Source organism: Poecilia formosa, unplaced genomic scaffold (genome assembly GCF_000485575.1).
Source record: "Poecilia formosa unplaced genomic scaffold, Poecilia_formosa-5.1.2 Scaffold52, whole genome shotgun sequence".
NCBI classification, from domain to species: domain Eukaryota; kingdom Metazoa; phylum Chordata; class Actinopteri; order Cyprinodontiformes; family Poeciliidae; genus Poecilia; species Poecilia formosa.
The window spans coordinates 756,179-782,278 of NW_006799991.1; the positions used below are offsets into that span (position 1 = coordinate 756,179).

At 38.7% G+C, this 26,100-nt stretch overlaps 2 protein-coding genes across 9 annotated transcripts in view; both read right to left on the bottom strand.

Annotated features, from left to right (window-relative positions):
- The window catches only part of LOC107836327 (epidermal growth factor receptor substrate 15-like), a 9,463-nt gene extending 8,088 nt beyond the window's left edge, over positions 1 to 1,375 (bottom strand). Inside the window, exon 1 of the mRNA XM_016671803.1 lies at positions 1,353 to 1,375. Within this exon, the coding sequence (XP_016527289.1) occupies positions 1,353 to 1,375 (23 nt within the window). The remainder of the gene's footprint in view (positions 1 to 1,352) is intronic.
- LOC103138471 (epidermal growth factor receptor substrate 15) lies at positions 478 to 25,126 on the bottom strand. 8 transcript variants are annotated; one of them, XM_016671830.1, is made up of 25 exons: positions 25,037 to 25,126; positions 19,816 to 19,857; positions 19,068 to 19,157; positions 18,922 to 18,969; positions 17,695 to 17,790; positions 17,519 to 17,581; positions 17,138 to 17,263; positions 16,441 to 16,500; positions 15,802 to 16,032; positions 15,395 to 15,540; positions 14,898 to 15,054; positions 14,232 to 14,311; positions 11,617 to 11,688; positions 10,160 to 10,232; positions 8,611 to 8,772; positions 8,279 to 8,476; positions 7,628 to 8,020; positions 7,387 to 7,470; positions 6,152 to 6,314; positions 5,994 to 6,038; positions 4,792 to 5,198; positions 3,867 to 3,936; positions 3,674 to 3,744; positions 2,214 to 2,301; positions 478 to 2,121 (listed from the first exon to the last, which is right to left on the bottom strand). In XM_016671830.1, the coding sequence occupies exons 1-25, from the start codon at positions 25,088 to 25,090 to the stop codon at positions 1,871 to 1,873; spliced, it is 3,270 nt and encodes a 1,089-aa protein (XP_016527316.1). In that variant the 5' UTR covers positions 25,091 to 25,126; the 3' UTR covers positions 478 to 1,870. The 8 variants fall into 8 exon arrangements, with proteins under 8 accessions (XP_016527316.1, XP_016527313.1, XP_016527314.1 ...); XM_016671827.1 differs by having other exon boundaries at positions 2,214 to 2,349; positions 7,387 to 7,467; positions 25,037 to 25,125; XM_016671828.1 differs by having other exon boundaries at positions 2,214 to 2,349; positions 8,309 to 8,476; positions 25,037 to 25,124.
- Between the last annotated feature and the right edge of the window lie 974 nt (positions 25,127 to 26,100).

The following is a 26,100-nucleotide window of genomic DNA, read 5'->3' on the forward strand; positions in this document are numbered from 1 at the left end:
TATTGATACAAAAGTGGATCACCAGATTAATTTTTTTTTTTTATTTTTTTAAATTGACCTTTTTCCAAGGCACCAAAGCCTGAATCCTCTAGAAAACACGAGTTTATCCCAAAGGTATAATATATTCTACAGGATTTGTGAGAAAACAATTATTTCAAAGCTGTTGCTGCACCTTCCCCCTCTTAATAATTAATAATTATTATTAATCTTAATAAAGGCTTTTTTTTTGTTTTTTTTAGTAAATTCATTTTGAGTTTTTTTTTAACATCCTTTTTAATCTCCACACTCATAAAACATGTTGAAAATCTAATCATTCAACATGATTGATTTCTGGTTTTGCCATATATTCCTTCCTGGGTCATGATTTGGGGAAAAAAACAACATGAAGCACAGACGTACTTATCTGAAAAACTAAAAACTACTTGGATTTTGCAAGTAGAGAGGTGACGGATGCACATAAAAGCCAGAGATGGTGGCTATGATTCAACACTTTATTAAACATTTCTTTATAACAAACACATAAACACACAAAGAATACAAGCAACCACACAATGCTGATCAGATGAGAGCTGAGAGTGAAATAAGTTGATGAATGGATGACGGTTGGATGGACAGGAGGAGACGCATGAGTTAATGAACAGCAGCGTGGGTGAAGAGGAAAACAAATGATTTGGGGGACGATTGAGGCAGCCAGTCGGAGGAGGTTAGTTTGTGTAGCTTAGGGTTCGACAGAGGCATGCAGGTGGGGTAACGAGATAACATAGGCATGGAAAAATCAAGAATGAAATACAGCCATCCATCCCAAAAATCACAGCTTGACCACCCATTTTTTTTTTTTTGCTGTGTTACAGGAGCAGAGCTGTAGTTAGTAAAATGGCACCGTTAGAAAAGTATTTAGTTTCAGCGAAAGCTCAACCTCTTGGTTGATCCAAATGAAGTCGTTTTACGTTTAAATTCATAACGTTTTAAAAGCGATTCAGGTGAAAAATGCAGGCCTTGCAGCCTAAGCAGCTCCATGTGAAGCTCAATGTTTGTACTCTGGTTTTGATAGTTGAATCAAAGCTCACAGGCTGAAGGAGTTTTTCCCTCGTGCTGAACTTTAGGCCTGTAGGTCACCGACTACTGAAACTTTCTCATCACTGTCGACCTGATGCGGCATAAAACAGAGTAACCTGCTGGATGAATGCTGTAGCTATTAAAATTCAGTCAATTCCAAGGATAAAAGTGGAATAAAATCTTGAAAAAGGCAGTTTAAACGCAACATGTGTTTTTTTATCTTGTAAATAACTTTGACTTGCTCGCACATGAACAGGGTGTGAAGTCAATGTGCTGAGTTGGGATGGCAAACAAACGTCACATTCAAGCAGGTTTCCATCTTTCCATTCACTGCCAAACACGAGTCAATATGTTTGTCAATAACGACTGGCACCACGACTTGTGTTTTGTGACTACAGATAAATGCAATCTAACTGCAGGTTAAATATATTAAACTATTTATAATCTTTATAACAAAATAAGGAGGGCAACCAGAAGAGTTAAACGAAGTGGAATCCCAGAAATAAATGAGAAATATTTTTAACAATGCAAAGCAACAGCACTGTTATTAGGAAGCTAAAATATAAAAACAGCAGCAGGCAGGATTCAAAACACACAAGATTTCGTCAGCTAGCTTCAATAAATGTTGGCAGACATAAATATATATCTATAATTAAGGAAACGGGCAACCTTGTGCATCGACACATAAAATCTTTATTTGTCTTCTCTGGGGATCTGTTGGCAGTGAATGGACCGATTCATGAAGGCTTAGTTGCACATTCTTGGAGAACCAGATGTGATTAATGAGCAGAAAAATAAAGAGAAGAGGGTGTGGCTATTGACATTCAGGAGGAGGTGAGGGAGATGGGGAGAGGGAGGTGCTCACTTTGTCAAAGCTGGCAAATCGATCAGCTTCCCGCACGTTGTGGCGAGGAGGGGAGGAGGGGGCGAAGGGGTCGGCTAAAGGGTCCTTGGCAGGCAGGGAGGAGGAGGAAGAGGAGGAGAAGTCTCCAGAGGTCTGAAGGAAGTGTCCTCGCCGCTGGAAGGAGTCGGAGGACTCTGTCCTAGAGACGGACGCTCTCTTACCTGACGAAGCAGAGACAACTCGCAGCATTAATCCATCCACACCAGAGGTGGAGCCAATCATGAGTGAAACCTGGATGATTTTCTGAACTGACCTGGAGGTGGGGGAGGCGGTCTAGTTGGAGTACCCGTTTTAGGCGGCAGGGCGGGGGGCACGTCAGAGTTGGCAGGCTGGCTGTCCTCCTGGAACAGGTTCTTGTTGTTGATGCCAAACTGGTCAGGACCGTTTGACTGGAACAGATGGTTCACATAAATATGCTTACAAAGACACAAGCTTTTTCATTACGCTAGTAATTCTACGGCAAATCCAGATGTGCAGTGCATTGTACAAAAGGTATTCATACTGCTTAATTTCTTTCCATACTTTGTGAAATTACAACCAGAACCATATTTGTGTTGGCAGACCAACACAAATTAGCACATAAGTGTGAGGTGGATGGAAAATAATTCATGGTTTTCAACATTGCTTTACAAAAGCAGCAAAGTGACAGAAAAATGAACACATAACAAAAATAAAACAACTTCTGGGTGAATAAGTTGACGCGTCTGCTGTGCTCCTTGTTCGTTGTGATGTGTTTTTTTTTTCACTGATGTTTTTTAACAAACCTCTAAGGCAGGGGTGTCAAACTCGTTTTCATTTTGGGCCACATCAGAAATCTGAATGTTCTTAAAGGGCTGGCTGTGCCAGAATACACTGAATAAAAATATAAATATCAATAAATAGCAGTTCCTCCAAGAGTTTAGATGTTTTAGTGTTTTTTTTTTTTTGCAATCAAAATCACAGATTTTGTGGTGCCAATTTAGAAATGTTTGTAAGGATTTTTTGTGCTAGTGTATGATCTTAAGTGTGACTTTATTATGGACTATAATTTCACATCAAAAAGGCTGAGGCAGCAGTCACTTAAACTCAATGTTTTCAACCAATCTTGAGAAAATTTGCAGTAAAATCAGAAAAAAAAACTGGAGATTTGTTGATTTTGTGTGAATTTTGTACATTTGTGAAAAACTGGAGGGACTTATTGATGTAATTTGGAGTGCAGAGGGCCACATGAAAAGCTACAGTGAGCCAAATTTGGCCCCTGGGCCTCGAGTTTGACACCTGTGCTCTAAGGTGTAAACAGCTGGATTTATATGGAGATTAAATTACACACAGAAAGACTCTGGTTATTGATTAAGTAACTTCAGAGTAAAGGAGATTATGTTGATCTGTGCTGGTCTGTCCCAACACAAAATCTCTATTAAATACATTGAAGTTTGTTGTTGTTGTAAATTGACAAAATGTAAAAAAATATGTTGCTAGAATCACAGTTGGAAAGACTGATGAACATTCCTGCAACAAGGTAGAGAACATCTTCCCAACCACCTGTCAAGACATTTGTCTTTATGGTACATTCACATTTTATTGTCACAGTTCTCTATTTGCCATCACAAAGTCACTTTAAGTTCTGGTTTTTATTTGGAGAAGTGCTTTTGCTTGCACCATCAGAGAACCTTTGACATGGTTGCACATCAGATTTCCATAAGCTTCAGGATTTACCTAACCTCTAAAACTCACCTTTGTCAAAGCGCTGAAATCTGCAAATCCTCCTCCAAACGTCTCGTTGCCAAACGCAGCAGCGAACGGATCTGAAACATGAACAAACGTGGCTGAGTGGATTTCACTGTTACCAGAAAACATTTGTTTAAAGGTAGAAACTGCAATATCTTTTTGTGGCCAGAGGGTGGCGCCATTTCATAAGCGTACCAACCTGGATCTGAGGTGGTGCTCACTGTAGTGCCTCCTGGAGCAAAGGGATCATTGGATGGCGCCGAGTCCTTCTAAAATACACAGAAACTTCATAACGTCCATGATGGAAAAAAAAAAAAAATCTCTTGTCCTAGAGTAGAAAGTTACTCAAAAAGAAAAGAAACATGGTCAAGATAAAATTTCCTCCCTTACTTTCTGTTGCTTCTTATTGTTACTCTAACCCCCTTTTTTTAACTACTTTTTTATGGCATACCCATCCTGACTAAAACAAGAAATGTTTGGTCTCCACATCCAGTTTTAAATGATGATGAATCAGCAACATGAATATGTGGTAATTTATGAAAGAAATAAGTTTTATTGGATTGTTGCTACGCTTGTCAATGAGAAACAAAGCAGTTCTAATCATAAGTGTTAAAATTCATGCATTGATTTTAGAAGGCATTAATTATTGAACTAATATTTGTAAATATTAGCATCAATTAAGTATGAACAAATTTGAACTCTGGTAACAGGACCTGTGTAGAAAACTGCACTCAACCTCCAGGCTAACAGCATTTTAAAGGATGATTGAGCAAATTTAAAGAGCAAATTAAACATGCAGGTGTTTTTAATTAAGGATTTTTTTTTTTTGCTGTATGTTCTGCTTTTAGCTACAAATATTTATCTGTATACAAGTTTAACCTTGTATTACAAACACTTGTAAATCATAACAAGCATTTCTTTTAACTTTTTGAGATACAAGCCTAAAAAGTCAGACCTAAATACCCCAAGCCCAATAATCAATATGAAATTAAACACTTCAGAGACTTTGCAGTTTTTTGAGCCAATGAAGTTTTGCATCTGAATGGGTTAGAAAATTCAACCCATAGTTAGACTGAGCCATCAGATTATTAGACTGGGCAGCCAGTGGATTGGGCCGTACGCACCACTGCCAGATCGGAGCTCGTGGAAGAAGAGCTGAATGGATCTGACCCTCCGTCTTGTGAACTAAACGGATCCGGCTCTCCGGCGTTGTTCAGTTTGCTTCCAAATGGGTCTGACTCCAAGTTGTCCCCTGTGGAGCTGAAGGGATCACTGGATGCTGGATTGGTGGTCTTGGAGACAAAGGGGTCAGGGGTTGGTGTTGCTGATGATGGTGGTGGTGGTGCTGCAGGCTCATCCTTAGCCTTGGCTGCAAAGAGGTCCGGTTCTGGTATTCCAGGAGTAGTGCCAAATGGGTCACCTGAGGCTGAAAATGGGTCCTTTGAGGGGAAAGTGTTGCTGGAGGGCTGGGTGAAAAAAGAGTCTGCAGCAAAAGGGTCTGAGCCTTTAAATGGATCTCCTCCAAACGGATCTAAGGAGAGAGGAAAAAAGTACAGATTCACTTGAATAAGATTTCTTACTTAAAAGTGTTCAGATGAACTAATTTTCTACTTAAAAGTGACATTTTATGCTTCTTTCAACAGCTTAGAAAAGGTGTGAAGGCTTTTCAAAACATGTCCATTGCGTATTTTGCACAAAATCATTCTAAGACGATGAGATTTTAGTCTGCTCAGTTCTGCCATTTTAAGCTTCTTTCAGGAGAAGCTGTTATAGGGCCACTTGTACACTTTAAATCGAAATAAGCTGCTTCTGACCGGACCCCACAACTCAATGTTTACACTCTCACGTGAAAATGGCTGCAAAAAGATGCACAATTATACAACCGTACATCTTTGAAAAGCACAATAGAGGCTCCTGCAGAACCAACAAGAATGCAGCAAGTGGTTTCTGTATGGCAAGTCAGAAACAAAACACTTGTCTTTTTCAGCAGCCGTTGTACCAGCAGACCCTTGGCTGGGGTTGCCAAGTAACGGGTTTAGTTTTAATGGGTCAGGAGCAGTGCCTGTTGATTAGTGACGTTACGTTCCGGAGATTTTTGAAACGGCTCGTTTTCCAGACACCAAAAAACATGAACTGTTTTCCCAAAACTGTTTGGGTGTTTTTTGTTTTTTCTCTCTCTCTTTTTTTTTTTTTTTTTTTTTTTTAAGAAAAAGCTGCTTCTGTTTTCAGAAGCAGCACAAATCCAAATGGAAGTACAAAAACATGCAAAATGGGATTTCTGCATAATAGGTCTCCTTTAAGTGAGGATGTTGAAATGGAGAAGCACCTGCTACATCTGCTTTTCCAAACGGATCTTCTTTGAATGGATCATCTAGAAAAGACAGGAAAATAAATAACCCAGCAGGAGCCACTTTATGTAAACAACTTAACTGCCTAAAATACATAATGTTCTTAGACATGAAGTTTGACTATTGTAAGGCTTACGGTCGGTGAAAGGGTCTGAATGGAAGAAGTCCATCTCTGGCAGGGAGGGGGGGCTCGTCTGTGGCGGCAGGGAGCGAGCGGCGGCCTGTGGAGGCAACGGGGAGGGCGTCGATTCTGTAGACTCTGTTTGCTCCTGTTGGCTCTCTGGCTCTGGAGAGTCGACCTGTTGGGAGGCCACATGGCTCTGAGGAGAAGCTGGTAGATATCACAAAATCTGACGTTTGGGTAAATGTGACATAATGTAGAGAAGATATTTATGGGAAACTGAACAGTTGAGCAAAACAAGGATAGAGAAATGTTTCTGACAGAACTACGGGTATCTAATGGTACTCTAACGGCAGTTCACACCAAACTAATGCAAGCACTGCTGGGAAAAACATGATGGTGGTTAAAAATGCTTTTTCAAAATCAGCAGTGAACAGATTAATGCTGCGATTTTAGGGATGAAGCAGCAGTAGAGAGTAAGGGACACGTGACAAATGAAACAATTGTCTACCACTGTACTTATGGCAATCTATTTGTATATTTATTCCACATTTTTGACGTAGCAGGCCATTTTTCCAACCAGTTTGTCTTATAAACTTATCAAATATGCCACCAGGTTTCTAAAAAGTGCCACCTTGTTCCTCTGAGTCACACAAGGAGAGAAACGGCATACTCATGTTGCATTTTCACATTTCAAACCTATTCAATTCTGTAGTTGTGGCGGAAAATGAATCGGTAAGGGAGTCAGCTCTTATGACTCAGATTTCTTAAAGAGAGATGACTCTTTCAGCTCCCGACTGGCTTCTTGGATTTTTTTCATTGCTTAAATAATTAATTACAAAGAGTGATGTCAAATTTTGTGCGGGCTGCGATTGTTCTTGACAAAGGGTTGACTAAGAATTTCAGTATTCAATATTTCATGCTACCTTTTATGCTACATGAAGGTTCAGTTAAAATGAAAACAATTTGTTTAGTTTTTATAAGAGAGAAAGGTGCCTGTCAGTTTCGATTTTAAAATATGTGATTATTTGGCTTCTAAAAGCAACATTTAATTCAAACTGGATAACCTTTTTTTTTTTTTTTTACAATTTTGACAATAGCTCCCTCAATAACAAGGTTTTATTTAATTCCTCTCTCTGAGGGAGTTGGTTTCTGCTTAGGAGGAGTGAAAAAAGAAACCTGGGATTTATGTTTCAATACTTTTGCTTTGGTAATTTATCAAACTCTGAACTAAAAATCAAGTTTTGAACCTTCAGTGAAGTCTCTTTTAGTGATTCTTCTTCAACATCAGAGACGTCAGATGAGACATCAGCTCCCACGACGTTGTTTTCCTGCTGAATTTAAACAAAAATGTATAGTTTATGAGCAGAGCAGCATTAAGACGTAACACTTGACAGATGGATTACATTTATACTAAATTGTATAATCGTTGTACATATATTCACCCCATCTGAAACATAATCATGTAATAAATTCCTGTGGCTACATTACCCCAACTGGATTATCTCGAGCCTTAGAGATGGACGTCAGACTGCTGTACATATCAGTGGTGGCCAGAGTGGAGAAGAGGTCATCCAGGGCATCAGGTTTACTCTTCTCCTCCTCTGCAGCCTTTGCACTCTGTTCCTCCTTCTGTCCTTCTTTCTCATTGACTCCTTCCCTCTCCTTTTCGTCTGAATGTTCTTTCTGCTGATTGCTGACAGCAGCTGGCTCATCCTCCTTCAGCTCCTTGGGCAGGTCGTCACTGAAGAGGTCAAGCTCTGCCGTGGAGCCGGCCGATCCGTTGACCATGACCGGAGAGCTGTCCTCCAGCGCTCTCTTCCAGCTGAGCTGCGCCGTCACTGACCTTTCTTCCACGCGCAGGTCTTGTACTTTCTGCTGAATCTAAAGAAAGTAAGCAGAGAAAAACAACTGCATGGTGATCCTATATATCCTATGTTCAGTGGAAACACATACATGAGAAAAACCAAGACGTAGTCAGATAAGTAAATGTCATGTAGCTATGAGTTTCATCCAGGTCTGCAACAAATGGTTAATTTAGTAAATGTCCTATCGATTATTCTGATGATTAATCACATTAAAAAATATCCCCATTCTGCACATTTTCTATTTAACTACTTAAGCCTTTTTAACTGAGTAGACCTGAGAAACTTGAGTGAAGGAGTCCCGCACAGATTCCTGCAGAGGGGTGAGTTGCTCCTGAGCAGCTTGGACTTTCTCCTGCAGCTTCCGGCTCTCTTCCTGCAGGGCCAGAAGCTCCTCTCGTGCCTGAACCAGATCCTCCTCGTACTGACAGATCTTCTGTTCCTGCTCCTCGTGCTCAGACTGCAGCGACGAGATCTGGAAAGATGCAAGTGTATGTGAAGCTGCACAGGACCTCAGATATTTCTGATTTCAAAGAAGAATGTTTCTACTGAAATGCATCAGGATCACCAAACTTTTAGTTATGATAATATACAAACTGGGAAATGTACAAGTTGTGTCTCTTGGCTGGTCTGCTGTCGAATGAGGCTGAGCTGCTCCTCCAAGGTGTTCTTCTGTTGGTCGAGCTCATCTAAAGCCTCCTGGACCTTCTGACGCTGAGACTGCAGCCGCTGAAGCTCCTCGGTCTCCTTCGCCACTTCGTCTTGAAGGTCCTGACACCCGAGCAGAGATCAAAAAATTAACTGGTGCAGCTCTTCTGCAAGAAATATCTTACTGATGGAATTGGGACAGTGAGCGACAGACCAACACAAAGTAATACACAATTGTTAAGTGGAAAAAAAACAATACATGTTTTTTTAAGCTGTTACAAACAAAAATTGTAAAAATATTATTATTTTTTTTTTTTATTCAGACCTGTTTACTCTGAGAGCAAAGCTACAAGGGAATATTTTAGACCAGAGCTGTCCAAACGTTTGTGTCTCATGGACCAAACTAATAACCTTTCCAAAAATATATATGTATAGTTTTTTGAAAAATCACAAAACAGAAGAGTCCTTTTTATCTGCTCAATATAACTAAACATGCAACATTTTAATAATAAAAAAAAGTAATCAGATTTTACGTGTTAGTCCATGTTGAGCCAAAACTTCTGTAGGCAAAGAATAGCATCTAAAAACCCTTCCTAAATTTGGCCAAATTTAATAAAATCAAATAAAAACAGATTTTGGGTGGAGCAAAGTCAGCTTCTGATTAAAAGTAAGTGGAAAATGTGGACCGATAAAAGAAAATGCTTTGTGTTGTGCCTAATATTTTATTCTGTACTAATTTTCTATAATAAAAAAGAATCTCTGCAGCAAACGCCATTCTTGAATTGCAGTCAGGGATCACAAAAAATAGAACAGAAATTAAGTCCTGGGGTCACAAATGTTCTTACACACCGTTTAGATCAAAGAAAGCTCATGTGTTAGAATGGCCCAGTCAAAGTCCAGACCCACATCTAATTTAGACGCTGTGGCAATAAGATATAATGAAAGTAGTTTTTGTTGATGTGGAAAGGTTCACAGGGAATGCTTAGCTTTCCATGTTGATGTATATCCAAGTCCACTGCAGTGTTGCACTTAGATTATGAGAAGCTACAACTATAAGCCTCTGCTGTTCTGTATTAAACTTTCATTACAGTAAAAACAGCAAAATGCAGCTAAAAAAGTCAAACTGCTTCAGCGTGAGACTCCCTTGAGATCCACCCTCGCCGCCTCAACACTGAATTTTTAAAAGTAGAGCAGCCTAGCCCTTTAAGAAGACAAGTACCAAAATAGAGACAATTTCTGGGACTCAGGGTCTGGACACACCTTCAGGAGGACGATAACCTGATTCACTCAAAACAACATTACAGGAATTTCAGAGGAAGCATCTCAGACTGCAGAGATCATTTTCTCATTTAAATGTAATTTTAAAAAGTACCTGAATTGCCCTAAAAGGGGAAAACCATGCTTCTAACACCAGCGAAACATCAGTAAATGCCAGCACCAAATGTTTTTATTTGCTTAAACATTATTATTTTATTCAAAACACAGGAAACCAGCAAAGGTCCAACCTTACCTGTACTTCATCTGTTCGCTGTCGGATAGCCTCCTCCTTCTCTTTGATTTCCTCTTCCACAGTGACCTTCTCTCTGGGCGTCCAGCAGAGGAGACAGAAGTGGTTAGCCACGGAGGACAGACAGGTTAAACTCTGCAGCCCCACCCCGCCCAGCCACAGCCAGGTGTCGGCTGAGGGTGCTGCGCCCCGTTTCTCAAACACCGCCACCTCGGTTCCCTGAACTACCATGATCGCGTCCTCGAATCACAACTTCACGGAACAAAGAGCTGCACAAAAAACCCCAGAGCGAAAGCAGCTGTGTGGGAGATGCGTCGGATTGAATATTTCCAGGAGGCACGGTTGCTGTAATCACAGCGAGAGAAAGTGTTTTAGAGAAAGTGAGCATGTGCTTGGACAGTGAAATGTGTGGGAAGTGAGGAGCGAGAAGCAGATGGCTGCATGAGGATGGAGGAAGGTGGAGAGAGAGGGGAGATGAGTCATGAGGAGCTGAGATACAGCATCTATCATTTGTGCTTCCCAGGCTGCTCGTCCATTTTATGTTGCTATTTCTACCAGCAGGAGAAATCAGAGCTGGGTGGCGTGTTGGCAGAAAGTTCAGGTCCTTTCCTACGAATTTGATTTGCTTTTTATGTTACTTACAGACCAATATATGTATTTTTAAAGCAGAAAGCTTGGAAAGAATCAGCATAATGGTGATAAACACTAAAAAGAAACACTGCAAATGAACTAGTTTGAATGTCACTACATAAAATACATCCATGTGTCAAACCAATAGGACCACCTGTCTCACTCCGAGTAGGCATGTTGTCTGGCACAAGATCTGAAAAATTAGGACAGAAACCTAAAGTTATGCCTAAAGTTATATCTAGATCCTCCGTCCAAAGTCAGTCTTCAGTGGCCGGTCTCTGGCATGTTTTCCTGATTCTACACAGCCAAATAAAATGATGAGAACGTAGCTGAAGCATTTTAATCAGCAGAGACGCATCTAAAAATTGCAGGACACCGAGGACTGCAGCTGGACACTCCTGATCTAGACCAGGATCAGTTATTAGATTTTAATCCAACCGCTTTTAACTGTACATGTTTTCTAGCAATATGGATAAATAAATCCTAATTCTAGTCTAATCAGCATCAGACCATATAATCAGTTAGGACAATTATTTCCTCTGGCTTTGGATGAAAGGAGTTTTGTTCTTCCTTTTTTACCTACACGTAGTTGTGATGTGCAACTATCTATTGTTTTTACCACAGGGAGCTGATTAGCATCTAAAAAGAATAATTAGTCCCTCCAGGATGTTGTGATGTTTTTGTGGTTGTTGCAGCCTAAAATAACCGATTTTGCGGCACCTTTTTTCAAAAGGTCACGGTCAAACTTTCACCTTTGACAAAAAAGTTGAAATTACTGCACATAACCTTCCCTTTCCTTCTCTTCTTCTCAAGTTATAATCCCTCCTTACCTGAGAAATCCCTGCCTCATTGTCCTGCTGCTGGCCTCTGGTCTAATGTCTCCTGTCTCTTTGCACTTTTTACTGTGACAACAAAGATTTATTTTAAATATGTGGAAAGCAACAGTGAGCACAACTTCTGCACATAAATTAAAGAGGACTGAGATTGTAAAATGTTGCTGGTAACAACAACATTAATATTTTTAACAAACTTAAATGATATATCGGCATGACATCTAGTAATTTAGCCAACAACATCTGCATGCAGCAGATTTACTCAACTTACTTATTCGTTTGAAAGAAAACTATGAAGTTCTTTGTTTGCCTTTTGGCTCTATGTAGTAAAACAACATAACAGGTTAGAGTTGGGAAAATCAAAAGATAAGATATATGTCGAAATGAAAATATCAGTATTTACACCAGTGTATTTGTTTAAACTTGTTTTAAAACTTTAGTTCTTCAGCAAACAGATGAAAAAAAAGTCTGGGGAAAAAAAATAAATAAAAAAAATCCAAAATCTTTCCATATTTAATTATTTTCCCCCCATACTAATCCAGTCCTGGAAAATGATTAAAGCAGATTCCATTTTTAAAGACTTTAAGACAGTGTATGTCTTGAAAACTGCACTTTTTTTGTAAAGTGCCTCGAGATTACATTTGTTGTGAGCTGGCGCTACATAAATAAGCAGCTAGATGGTGTGTAACAACAGGAAGAAAATTAAGATGTGCTATGTTCTGTGAAGACCACCCACAGATTTCAGTTTTACTTGTAGGCGCCTTATTTAAAAACAAATCAATCTGAAGCCAGTAGACTCTGCTGTCTGTCTTCAATGAGAGCTAAAAATACATTTCAAACACAGCAACTATTTTCACATTTTGACTCTCGCCACACACATCAAAACACAAACTATCTGCTAATATTTCAGCTGCACACCTCGTCCTTTCTTACCTGCTTTCATTTTGACGGTCATCTTCATTTTGAGGAGCGGGTTGCAGCCAACATCTGAAGCAGCTGCAAAACTGCAACATCTCTCCAGGTCCCTAGTTTTGATCTGATGATCTAAATCTGATCTCTGGCTTGGTTTCAACTTTCACGTATGAATACCTTTAACAGCTGCTACAAGTGTACTGCTAAAACCGTCTGTACATAAAGAATGTAGGTGGACTGAACAGTTTCTCACTTCTCACTCTCAACTTTCATGACTGGGGAACTTGAATTCTCTTTTCCATTTAAAACAAAACAACAGATGCAGGCAGCAACCGAAACAAAGTGTGTTCCAGAAATACGATTCATGCAAACACAAACAAAGCATCAACTGCTTCAGCTGCAACCGAAAAGTTTCTTTTATAATAAGTAACAGAATAAAAGATATCCTTTTATCATCCCACCTTTGGGAAATTCAAGTGTACCAGCAGCAAGTTACAGGTAAACAGAAAAAAATGTAATAAAAGACTGTACAGCAAGAACAGATTTACAACATAAGGAAAATAACACAGTATAGTTATGAAAAATAACATTCAGATCTAAAGAAATATACAACTGAGCAGGGCTTCTTAAAAAAATAAAAAATAAATTGAATGTGTGTATATTTGTGGATAGAAAGTATCAACCGACCACTTTACAAGGAGTGAAAAAAAAATACTGTGCAAATATCAAGTGGGATGTGCAAATAACAGCAAGAATGTCCTTTGAAAGGAGGAACTATGCAAATCCAGCCAGAAGGTGAATTCCTTGATTTGTCTGCTGTTTCTCACTCAACATTTCCTCCCTTGCAATCAAAAAGCAACTAGATTATTTTGTTTTAAAACCAAATGTTGAACTTTGCAGCTCCAAAAACCCCAATACTTATTTATTTACACCGATTAACAAAAAGTGTCCGGACCAATTAAAGGATTTTTGTCACGCATTAAACTCTAAATCCATTGCAAAATTTAGCTCACAAATTTAAACTTGAACTTGTACAAACCAGCTTAGCAGCTTGATGGAAACATTGCATCCTGCTGGTGAACTGAGGATAAAACTATTCAGGATATTTATTATTATAGCCCCGAGGTTTTTACCGAAATCATGTAACAAAATGAACATCACCAAAATATTTTTCCTATGATTTACAAAAGAAATGTTTTTTGTTTTTTCTACATACAAATCTGATAACATTTGAAAGAAACTTTGCATAAACCTCCAACGTTTCTACTGGGACAGTGGTGTCTACATTTTTTAGCTTTCCACAGAAGGGCTTAAAACAACTCAATCCTTTTACTAGCAACATGATCTCCCACTTTTCAGAAAAAAACTCTAATTACCTCAAACCTTTAAGTAGATTTATTTAGAAAGCATAAACAATCCCACATTAGGAAATCATTTTCAAACTTTGGTGCTCTTGTAAACTGTTGGTACTACTAAGTAATCAATTTGAAATATATGTAATTGAAGCATTTTTTAAAATTTATTCTTTACTTTTAAGTTGATAAGAGCATCTATGAACTTTTTCCTGGGGTTCTAAAAGTTTTTTTCTTTATTTTTTAATCAATAATCTGTTGTTTTGTTTTTTTTTATATTTCTCCATAGCAGCGCCACAGGAAGGTCCACCGCATCTCTTTAATGTAAATATCAGGATGATGTCTTACCTTTGTAATTCAACAATCTCGTTGCTGAGGGTGTCGAGCTCCTTAATGGCAGAGAAGTCAGCTGCCAGGTTCGCGTTGTTCTGAAAAACATAAACAGCATCACAAAATGTGCATAAGTTTACCTACACACAGTAAGGAAGGACTTTTTAAAGCCAGAAAGAGCAACCACTTTACTGATGGAAGATGGGACACAAAAAACATTTTAAAGTTAAGAAACAGCATCACGATGCAAAGACAGAAATAACTATATGAATATTTGATGACAAAAACCCATAAGAAACTATTGACGTTACAAATAAACTTTGGTTCAGAGAACAATGACGTGAGAACACTTAAGGTGAGAGGAGAATATCCTACAATGCTCATATTTAACTTTGTCCATGATTATTGGATGTTTCATCCATTTTTCTTGCCTTTATGTGTTCAATAGTAATCTGCACCCAAACAGTTAATTGAAACAGAAACATGTTTGGGCACAATACTTGGTAAAAAGAAGAGGAAATGTCTTCCGTTGGGGCATTTATTCAAAAAATATATATATATTACCATCTTTCATAGTGGTATAAAAAGTTCATCTGAAAAATAAATTTCTGTGAATCAATCAAAAAACCCTCTGTATTTGTTTCTAATAGTATTAATAGACTTAAGTGAACCTGTGGGCCTCACCTGCTTGCTGTTTTGTCTGTCAGACGGAGGAATCATTTCCAGAGAGAGAGTCTGTGGAGGGTCCAGGCCTTTCGTCAGCTTCAGATTGATCAGATAAAGCGCCAAGGCAAACTGTTCGCGAGTCAGCTTTCCCATGTCTCCAATGTCACAAAGCTCCCTGGGAGCAAGAACACACGAGTTACGCAAGAGGCCAACGATTTCCGCCTCAGGCAATAACTACTTTTAATGATCCGGCAGATCCATCATGTTCTGCCATTATGGAAACCGATAGGACACGGCAGGATGGACGGTCACCAGCCGTGTGAGGGTGAAAATCAATGATGTCACTGGTCTTATGTAAAAACAGAAATGTGCCACCAGGATGTAGCTACCCTATCTAATTATCAATAACACCACATTTCTATTTCCACAATGGAAAGAAATTAACAAATCAGTGGATAGAAATTGGCTGAAATCTTGTCTGAACACAACTGCGTGTTGCTAGCATCTCTGCTTACCAGATTCGTGCGAGCGTGGCAGACGGCAGCCCAGTTTTGAGAAAAATATCTCTAACTTCTGCTCCAGACACCAAGCCGTCCATGTCGCCATCCGTCTTGCTGAACAGTTCATCGTACTTGGCTTTCTCTGCAGCCGATACAACCCACTGTGTAGGCAACAAAAGCGTCACTTTTTGCTCCAGAAAAGCAAAAACACACCACAGACGAATGACAGTGCGACCGAGCCAACAAATATTCACTCACCTTCCCACTCTTTTTACTCTTCTTCTTTTGAAAAACACATTGAGCAAGCCAGTTTGAGATCATTTTAATTGAGTTGCTCAAGTTTTTTTTTTTTTTGTTAGTAATAAAAAAAACAAAAGCGTTTCAGGCACTACATGCACAGGAGAGACAGAGGCTGTACTCACAGGGGCGGCTGCTGGTGTTGGGGCAGGAGCTGGCGCGGGTTTGGGAGGGTGGGGAAGGGTCTTCGAGCCGGGATGGGAGGAGCGACTGTCTTTCACAGAGGGAGGTGAGGGTAACAGGGGCATCACGGGTGCCGCCGCGGGTTTTTTCCTCTTACAGGGTGGAACTAAAGGAGGCGGTAGGGACATGGGGATGGACTCGCCTTCTAGAGCTCTATAAACCAGAAACATGGCCTGGGAAAGAGTAGCAAAGAAAACAGAAAAATCAATCAGAAACGATAATTACCTAGCAGTGACTTAATCTTTGCATTTCTTCCATGCACACTGATTTTGTTCCATTCAGCTCTACAACCTGTAAACTGACGTTCATAGACATTAACAGAACAATTTAGCAAAGAACAATAGGCGGAAATGTTATTTTCTAGCTGTGTAGAGACATCCCATAAAAGAGATTTGATTGGAGTGGCTCTACAAAACAGTGATTTAGAAGATATAAAAAGAATTTAGAGAAGTTTGTTGTAACATGACAAATGTAAAAATAAATAAAGATACAAGGCATAAATACAGTTTTGCAAGTCAGCATTTCAGTACCGGTGTAAGTGTTCTTTATTATTATTACTACTATCTTTATTTCTGTCTTACCACAGAAAATTCATCTCTATCCAACATGCCATCTCTATCCAGGTCACTGAGCTCCCACACCTTCAACACACAAAGACAACATTACTCAGCTTTAAAAAAATGTTATGAAACATGTTAACCTACCAATGAAACCACTGACTCATTGCTGGCTCCTAAAGCAACATTGCCGACATCACAAACTATATCATTGATGCGTTAGTCCATTTGAAAATATTTATTACAACATTTTTGATAATTTAGCATTAAAATAACTGCAGACAATTTGTGCATCATATATTACCATCTTTTTACTTGAGGTAAGAAATTTACACTTAATTAAACACAGCAGTTTAAAAAGATGAGGTGTGTGTGTGTGACAAATTTTGTCGCAAAAAACTGATGAAGCATTTAACTGTGACCACGCCTTCTTTTCCGGAGGCTTCACAGTGTTTCATGAAGAAAGTACAGCAAGAACAAGTTCATGAAGAAAAAAAATTGAACTACTGAAATGTACTGCCTATCATTGGAAAGTAAGACAAGGAGGAAATGCAGTTAAAGTCATATCTGTAATTGAAGAAAATAAGCATTGGAATTCCTTTTCTGTTTTTAATACCAGAGCAGAAACTATTCAATGTTTCCAAACAAATAAACAAAAAAACTACAGTGCATTTTCAGAAATAAGAAAATAAAACTTTAAAAGTTTTAAAGTGGTTCTTACCCTGCCCAGGATGTCCACAGGCAGCTTGGAGTTGAGCAGAACCGGTTTAACCTTGTCTCCTGACAGCATCCCTCCAACTGGACCCAAACTCTCAAAAATGGCGTCAAACTTCATCTTCTCCTCTGGCTAGAGAATAAAAAAAAAAGAAACAGAAGTTCAGTGATTTCATAAGGATTAATGATTAAACTGGAATTAAACAGGAAATAATATTTCTGCTACTCACAGCAAGTTCAAACAATTAAAACTGGCCTTGAAAAAGATTTAATCTACCTGATTTTTTATTTTATTTTACATACTCTCACAATAAAAGATTACAAACCTCTCAAAATAAAACCAGTGTTCCCATTTTGCAAAGAACAAATAAACAGAAAACCTCCGCACCTTAACAACCCAGGGTGCATCAGCAGCCACTCCTCTTGCCAACTGCGGGCTGCTTGTATCATGCTGCAGGTGTAGAGAAGCAATACATGTTAATATTCAACATTTGTATTAATGCTACTAAAAAAAAAAGTTAATTATAATTATAATTGTGCAGGTTACAAAAGCAGCAAACTTACAAATTTGGGCGGAGGAACAGCCACATTAAGACTCTTAAGCGCCACCTCCAGGCCATTCTGAGCACAAGCAACCAACCGCAGCGCTATGAAGAATTGCTGAGGGGAGAAGAGGCAGAGTCATGGATGCCATACTAAACCACATCATAACACATAAACATATACTTTGTCACCTCTTTAGATTTGCTACCTGTTAAATATACCTCTAACCAAAATCTTGATTCTCCAAATAGGCAAATTTGTCTCATAACAGGGGAGGACGCAGCCTTTGAGGGTTTTTTTAACCCTTCTCAGTCAGATTATGTCATGTGGCATTGGTCAGCATTAGAAAAGGACTAAATCAGGGTCGAGGATGCAGCCTGGTCAGATTAATTGCGTCATCAACTTGACCGTTTTTACCAGCATCCTCCAGATTTAAAAGTGACTGACTTATTGCGTCAAACTTGCGACAGAACGTTGTGACAGGTCTTGCTTGCAGAGCCTAACAAATGTCAGAGACATCTGTGTGAATATCTGAGACAAAATAAAATGGAAGTCGGATTCAGGCACAGGCTGACTTTTGATCAGTTGATTAAAAGCCTTTTTGAGTTAAAAGCAGTTTTAAAAACTTACCATCTGTTTATTTACTGTCTCTCTCCTTTTCCTCCTTTGTATTTTAAAACCCTTCTTACAATAGTGTGAATATCAGTACATCTTCCCCTGATTTTAAGATTTTTTTTTGAGGAGTGTAACTTTGTTGCACAACAAAAACTGCAATCATCCGGCATCAATGTCTTTTAAAAATGTTTGGCTTACTGAATGCAATTAAATTAGTTTTGTTGTGAATCTTTAACACAACCAAGACTTTCATCACCAAAAAAATCCCATTCCTTTGTTATTCATTTTATTCAACATAAATTGCAATAATAATTCACATAATTAAACAGCTGTTATATCATTAGATGATTAAAAGTGTTAGTAGTTTTGAGCAGGTTTGACGTTATTTCAGTGGCTCAAGAAATACAGCAGAAAATGTATTGTTGTACAATAATTCAGTGGTAATTTTGTGGTGAATTTATTTGCAATTTCATTACTGACTAGAGATTAAATGACTGGATTTTTCTGTGAAAATTCAAACCACAAACAAAATAATCAAACAAACAAAAAAAAAAAAAAGAGGTGGAAAGAAATTCACAAACACACCCGAAGGGGGCATAAGAGGTTTCCATGCAACTCCACTGCTGTTTTTACCTGTTTGTTAAGGAAACTCTTTCTTTCAATGTCTGCCAAATCCCAAATCTACAGAGACATTAAGAGGTTACAGATTAATTTTAAACGTAAAATCAAGACAGATGTGATGAGATGTTTCTGATCCATTTGCAGCCTTTACTCCTCACCTTCCCCAGAACCATGTCAGCCAAGCCCGACTGCTTCAGGAAAAGAGCCGCATCTGCTGCCGCCACCCGCCCGCTCCCAGTGGGATCCACCTGAACAACACATGAGCATGCTCACAACGTTACAAACAGGAACAGCAATAAGCAAGATATCAGCAGAAATGTGCTAATTTATCTAAGAGTTATATTATTTTATGATATGAACAGATTCAGAGCAATCCTTTTGCATAAAGAGAGGGTGGAATAATGAAGAAATAAACTGGGAGAGTCACTCTTCGGAAGAAAGGAGCCTTTGACTCACTAAAATCAATACTGATAATAAAATAAAGCTTTTTTTTCCCCCCAGAAGTCTATTAGCTTAGTAGTCTTTTATAGAGCTTCTCTCCCTGGTTGGCAAAGAGAAACATTAATAATTCATAAAGATACTTCCTTTGTTGGACACAAAGGCTTGACTGTAAAGGTAGGCCAGAGATCAGAGCTGACTACAACAACACTATCAGAGCAGCTAGAGATAGTTCAGAGTTTAAACAGTAGCACACTCTCTAGAAATTAATTTCTTCATTTTCAGGAATTTGTTGCATCATTCTGAGTGTTGGTAGTGAGAAAACATCTGCATTGGCATAAAAACTGTTTATAAAATAATACAACTTAATAAAAAAAGGTACATGGTAAAGAAAATGTAAAAAATACAAATAAAAAATATCGATACAATAAAACGCAATACAAGCCGTTGTTTACGGGAAGATATTACCTGTCGATAATATTTGTCATAGATGGGATTTCCACTGGAAAGCTGTTAAAAAGAAAAAAAAGACCTTGAATCAATTAATTACATTTATACCGGTGTGATTAGATACATTAGAATATCATCAAAAAGTTAATTAAGGTCAGTAAGAAAAATTTTAATCTGAAACCCATACTTATACTTATTAAACAGATATATTCATGGAGTAACCCGACTATTTATTTAGTTCAACACAATATTGCCAACCATCACTGCATAGCAAAGCCATGAAATGTGAGACATATACTCAACAGATTAAGAGGCACACGTGTAACACAGGAAATAATTATGTGAATAATGCAAGAGTCTAAAAACCATTTTAAAAGCTAAATCCTCCCTTTGCTTCAGCTTCATATCTGAAATCTCAAGCAGCTTCAGATCAGCAAGCGTTTCTTCAGGTTGATTTTGAAGATTATGGCTTACAGCGAATGAAAACCCCAAATTCAGTAGATAAAAAGGATATTGCATAAGATCTACAAGACCAGAGCAACATCTTCCTTCTGAAAAGTAGATCTATGTTCAGTTCACTGATTCTGCTTGCATAAACTCCTGCATCATGCATGGAGGGTCAGCAGCTCTGCCGAGATGTGAAGGAATCCCACGCTGCGTTAGTGACATCCTTTTCCCTTGTCTGCATTGTTGAGCCTGCTGACTCATCTTCCTCTTGACAATACCCTATAGTTTTCTTTCTGGGGTTTAGGTGAGGGAGGTTTTCTGGTCAGTGAAGTACGGCAATACCATGGTCACTAAAGCTGCTACTTGTACAGAGTGGACAGCCGCCAAGCCCTACTGGGAAATTAAATCAGCATCCATGGAAAACTTTGGACTGAGAAAACATACTGGACCAACACAAGCCGATGACACAGCTCCACAAGTCACCACTGTTTATGGAACATTCACACTAGAACTGGGCTCTCCACTCGGCCAAACTCAGGGAGTTTTATTTCCAAATAAAATGTAAAATCTAATTCAGTCTAAAAATAGGACTTCAGATCAACTGGCATTTTCTCCTCCTAACCAGGTAAGCAGCAGCTGCTGTCTCTGGTTCAGAAGACGCTTCACCAAAGGACTGACAGTCGTAGTCCGTGCCACGGACACGCCTGACTGTGGCGGCTCTTAAAGTGCCGACAATGCAGCTCCCTGCTTGTGAATCTCCACCAGACTCTATAAAGGGTGTTGCCTCATAATCCTTGAAAGGTGCAGTTTTACCTAGCCTACTCAACTCTGCTCAATTCTCATTTCCCTTCATGGCTCCGTGAGGAATTTCACCCATTTAACTCGATTTCTCAATTTCCAGTAAGCTTCATAGCGTCGAACTTGGACGTTAAATGTTAGCGATTGGGTAAAATTTAAAACTTTAACAGAGTCCATGCCTCCAGCAAGCAAATGTTTCTCAGTAGCAGAGGGTCCAGATGTTCTTTACGAAGCAAAGCGTGAAAAAAGGGGCCGGTTTTTACCAGGCTAAGTTTCACCTGTTGCTTGTGCACCTTTTTCTGTTTAAACAAAACTTCTTTTTCTCCCACTCAACTTTCCATCAATCCACTTGAAAAGAGCACTTTATAAGCTTAACCTTCCTGTGGAAGGTGTCAAGATCGAAAGTTGTCTTCCCAATACTGAAGCCGGTCATATAGGGGAATAGAGAAAACACTTCTGCATTAAAATCATTTTCAATTTGTCTCATGTAAATTTGAGAGACTGAATTTCTGGTTTTGATTACACAGTAGCAGTGGAAAAGCAGTTTGAGATAAGCGTTACTTTATGATTGAAATCACTAAGAGCAAACCTAACTTTTGAATATTCAAACTAATTGTGATGCTCTTGTAAGAAAAGGCTTTGTAAAACTTACTTACCCTCCTAAATTTTAGCACATAATTTGAAAAGCTTCCCCAAAAAATAACCTTATTTTTCAACTCAAGCAACCAAATAGTACCAGAAACAGAAATAAGAAAAACACTGCTGAATATATAGATTTAAAAAAACTACATTAAAATGTCTTGTTGAAAATATCCAATCTAACATAAAGTAGTCCCTCATAAATATTTTAAGACTGCTGAGGCAAAAGAAAATATCTTTAAGAATAATTAATTATGAAAAATCCACAGCCACGTGATTTAATAGTATCTTATACAGCGACTCCAGAGAGAACTGCTTGAGTCAGGTTCTTGTCATAATTCCTCTCATGGCATTCAACCCAAAACTCTTCCAGAATTGTGAGTCACAAGGATTAAAAAGACCAACAAAATTAGGAAAAATGACTTTCAAACACAGACAACCAAACAGCTGCCTCGACCCTTAATGCATGTATTTGGCAATAATGTACTAAGAAAGAAACGTCATCTAGCCACATTTTAAAGGAACCGGCGATTCTTTTTAGCATTTTTTTTTTAACAATCCTGATTTCTGGGAATCAGCTGTTCTTCTTTTTTGGCCAATTAGCCATTTTTCTCTTCATTCTGTCCCTCTCTGCATATAGATATACGTGTACATTATGTAGAAAATGGCTTTAGATATTTGACACCATTTACTGTTGTATGGTGCAGACTGATAACATTCAGTGAGGCTGAACAGATGTGTCGCATTTTGCTTTACTGCGATGTTGAAGACTTTGATTTGTCTAGAAAGAGCTCTTAAGAACTCCCCAAAGCGCTGGACGCTCACATAAAGAGCAACAAGCTCATTTGTCCTTCACTTGAAACTTCTGTAAACACCCGTCTTTCCTCTGACCGCTTCAGTGCTTCACAGGAAACAAATCAGCGTTTCCTCTTTCGTTTAGCTAGGCCTGACAAATGGTCATCGAGAGCTTCAATTCACAAGTGCAGGGAAGAAGGGAAGCAGAAGTGAACAAAATGAGTCGCCTCCATTCAGCTCTCCAACACTGCAAGGCCAACCACTGTGCAAATTTAGCCTCCACTGTACAACTAAAGAAGGACGACAGCAGACATCTGCTCGGGTGTCAATCTTGCAACAGATCCTGGCACAATGAGAGACGTGGAGGGGGGTGGAGGAACGCTGAAGGCTGTCATCAGCAGTTATCTGTCAGCTTTTTCAACTGCCTCTGAGATAACCGTTGACACACACACACATATCTATCCATCTCTCCCTCTCTCACACTAATGCAACTTCTTCTATGGGACGCACAAAATCGTGTGCCAGGAACTGTTGACGGCTGTAACACAGTGATCATTGTACTGGTGACTCTTTAAATCAGAGCTGAAACAAGAAAACGCCTCAATTATCAGAGTCTCTGCAGGTTTTATAAAGTTAAATTTGAGACTTTGTAAGACCGACTTGAATGATGGAGAATAATATCCTAATAATTTAATTAACTACACTTGTAATAGTGCTTTTAAGCATGTAATGCTGGTGCTCTTACACTGACCTTTCCTAATTTGAACATCTAAAGTGAAAAGTAAGCTCAAGACAATTTACTGACAACAGATTTTAGCCACCTACAGAAAATGTATAAATTGTTCCATCACAAAAGAGCCAATAGCAAATAAAGTAACAAGAAGATGGTCAATTTATTTGTCTAAACACACAATAAGACAGTTTGAGAAGTAATATAGTTTTTCAGTTTGCAAAGAAAACTGTATGTTTGAAATAAATTCAATTTGACACAGCTTACAGCACATATCGCATCCCTCCGACCGTAAAAAATACCCTTATTCCTCAGACACAACAACAAATCAGAAAACAAGTTTCAGAAAACAAACGATGGAAGAACCAATGAATAAACCAACATACAAATTTACAACAATTACAATATTTTTCAGGGAGAAAAGCTAACATCTTATGGTCTAAAGTGAAGATTGTTTCAGACCTTAAGGCTTTGTAGAAACCCTGATTACTGTATAACTTAGATGGAGTCAAATTTTAACAGCAAAATGCCTCTCTGGTCCATTAGTCTGTTGAAGACTAAAAACATAAAGCAACAAACATTAGTGACTGGGATGTACAATAAAAAAGCAAAAAAAATTGATTTATTTTGATGCCCCCATCATTGTCCTTGGGCTTTAGCATCTTTTAAGTCCATTTAACTGTTCATATATTATAGACAAGCATAAATTGAAAGCAAGGTACTTGAAATACTTTAAGCCTAACAAATATTGCTTGTGAGCACATCTTTGCTATTATGATTTTGCACATTAAAGATGCTGACTACAATTCATCATATTGTCCAACTCCAATTTTAAAACCAACAGTAAACAGACGGGTAATTTTCAGAGTATTAAGTCAAACAATAAGCTAACACTGCCAAACCACCTATCTGTTACATCCAACAGTGGCTCAGGTGACAAGTCTGGGACTGCAACCTACTGATCAGACCTGATTGCAGCCTGTTAAATCACTTATTTACGAGCTAAACAAACATCATCACACAAATTGGTAGTTCTTCATTTAACAAGCAACAGGCTGGCCGTTTTGCCTCAGCAGGGAAAGCTAGTAGCTGCTATGGTTCACTTCCTCTTATGTTTGCAAAGCAGCTCTCAACATTACACATTTATATATTTTTGCCATACTGCTACACCATGGATAGAAAATGACCTAACGGGCTAACAGTTAACAGTATTCAACTGGAAAAGGTCATAAGGAAAACACTAATTCAATCTCCCTGTAGCATGTTTACTTCTAATAATAGCCATCTTCAGGCTGGAGATTCAGTCTAACCGTATGGGAAACCACACGAACACCGAGGCAGTCCTAAACACTGGATATACAACGTAAAAACCTGAAATTTGATCAAGAGAAATGTGACAGTAAAGCGACAATACAAACTGATCCACAGATGGGTATCACGTATTACCATCACTTTGGCAATGACCGACTAGCCTGCAGCAAAAATTATGAGAAATAGCGACAAATGAAACGAAGCCAAGTGACGTTAGCTACACGACGAGTGTGCAGTTTGACAAAAAAGCGTCAGAAAAGCCTAACACTGACACAAAACTAGCTGTTAGCTCAGAGGCTAGCTGGCTAGCTACGCCCTTACGCAGTCCCCAAAGAGATTAGGCAGAAACTTTTCCCAGTCACAGCAGGACTAAACTTCAAAAGCAGCCACCACGGTCGATAAAAACTCACGTTTCTACCCGCCATGTCTAAATAACGCCTCCGAGGTGTTTTCAAGAGAAACAAACATAAGCCGGCGACGTTTGCTGTCGATATATTTGAGTTATACAGACAGTGTTACCTGAGTAAGAGACAGAGTGGCAGCCATAGTGTTTCTGTTTCCCACTGCTTTCATGCTGCGATACCTCCAGACACCAATAGGGGGCGCACCTGGAGCAGGACACAAACATGAGGGAATGATGGGAAATCCTATTCATTTTATATTTAAACGTAAAATGTGATTATAAAACAACGGGGCCCTCTACGGGTCATTAATACTTACTCACTCTCATCTCAGGGAAAACGCCCCGGCCCCAACTTTACACGTCGGATTTGTGAGATGATACGCTAAAACTTGACAAGAGTGTACACCCCTAAAGGGTCCTTGCAAAAATGAGGAAGTATGAACTCCCTATTTCAAGAGTTAACAGATTCCTTTAAATTGGGATTAAAAACTTAAGAGTAGCTATACTTCATAATAATATAACTCAAGTAAAAGTCAAAAGTAGTAAAACTACTCTTAAGTCAATTTTACCCCATTAGTTACTTAAGTAATTGTATCAATAAATATAAATAATTACTGCCTGCAACTATAAGATACCTTCAGCATTAATACTAACTAAAAAATATGTCAGTATCTGCAATAGGATCATTTGTCATGGATATTCTTGATGTTTCTGCAAATTTATGTCAAAACTAGATATTATCTAAAGTGAAAAACAGAGCCAAGGACTCCCTCTAGAGTGCGTCAGCTGAAAAGAATAAAATCTCACTTTCAAAACTCATATAAAGGCACTGGAACAAGTTAGTTGTGGTATAACTACAGACTGGTATAATCTCCCACAGACCACTTTATTAGTGACACTTTGTTGGTACCAAGTTGGACCCTCTTTTTGTCTTTCAGAGCTTCCTATTTTTATGGCATAGAATCAACAACGTGCCAAGCACATTCCTCACATTTCCAGATCTGCTGGCTTCACATTCATACCACTCTCCCGAAAGGGCTTTACTGGATTAGGATGTAGTAACTGTGGAGGCCGTTAGTACTCATTATCTTGTTCAAGAAACAAGTTTAAGATTAATTACACTTATGTATTACTATCATTTTACACAAACATACAGAAATAGTTCTCCAGGAGCAATCTC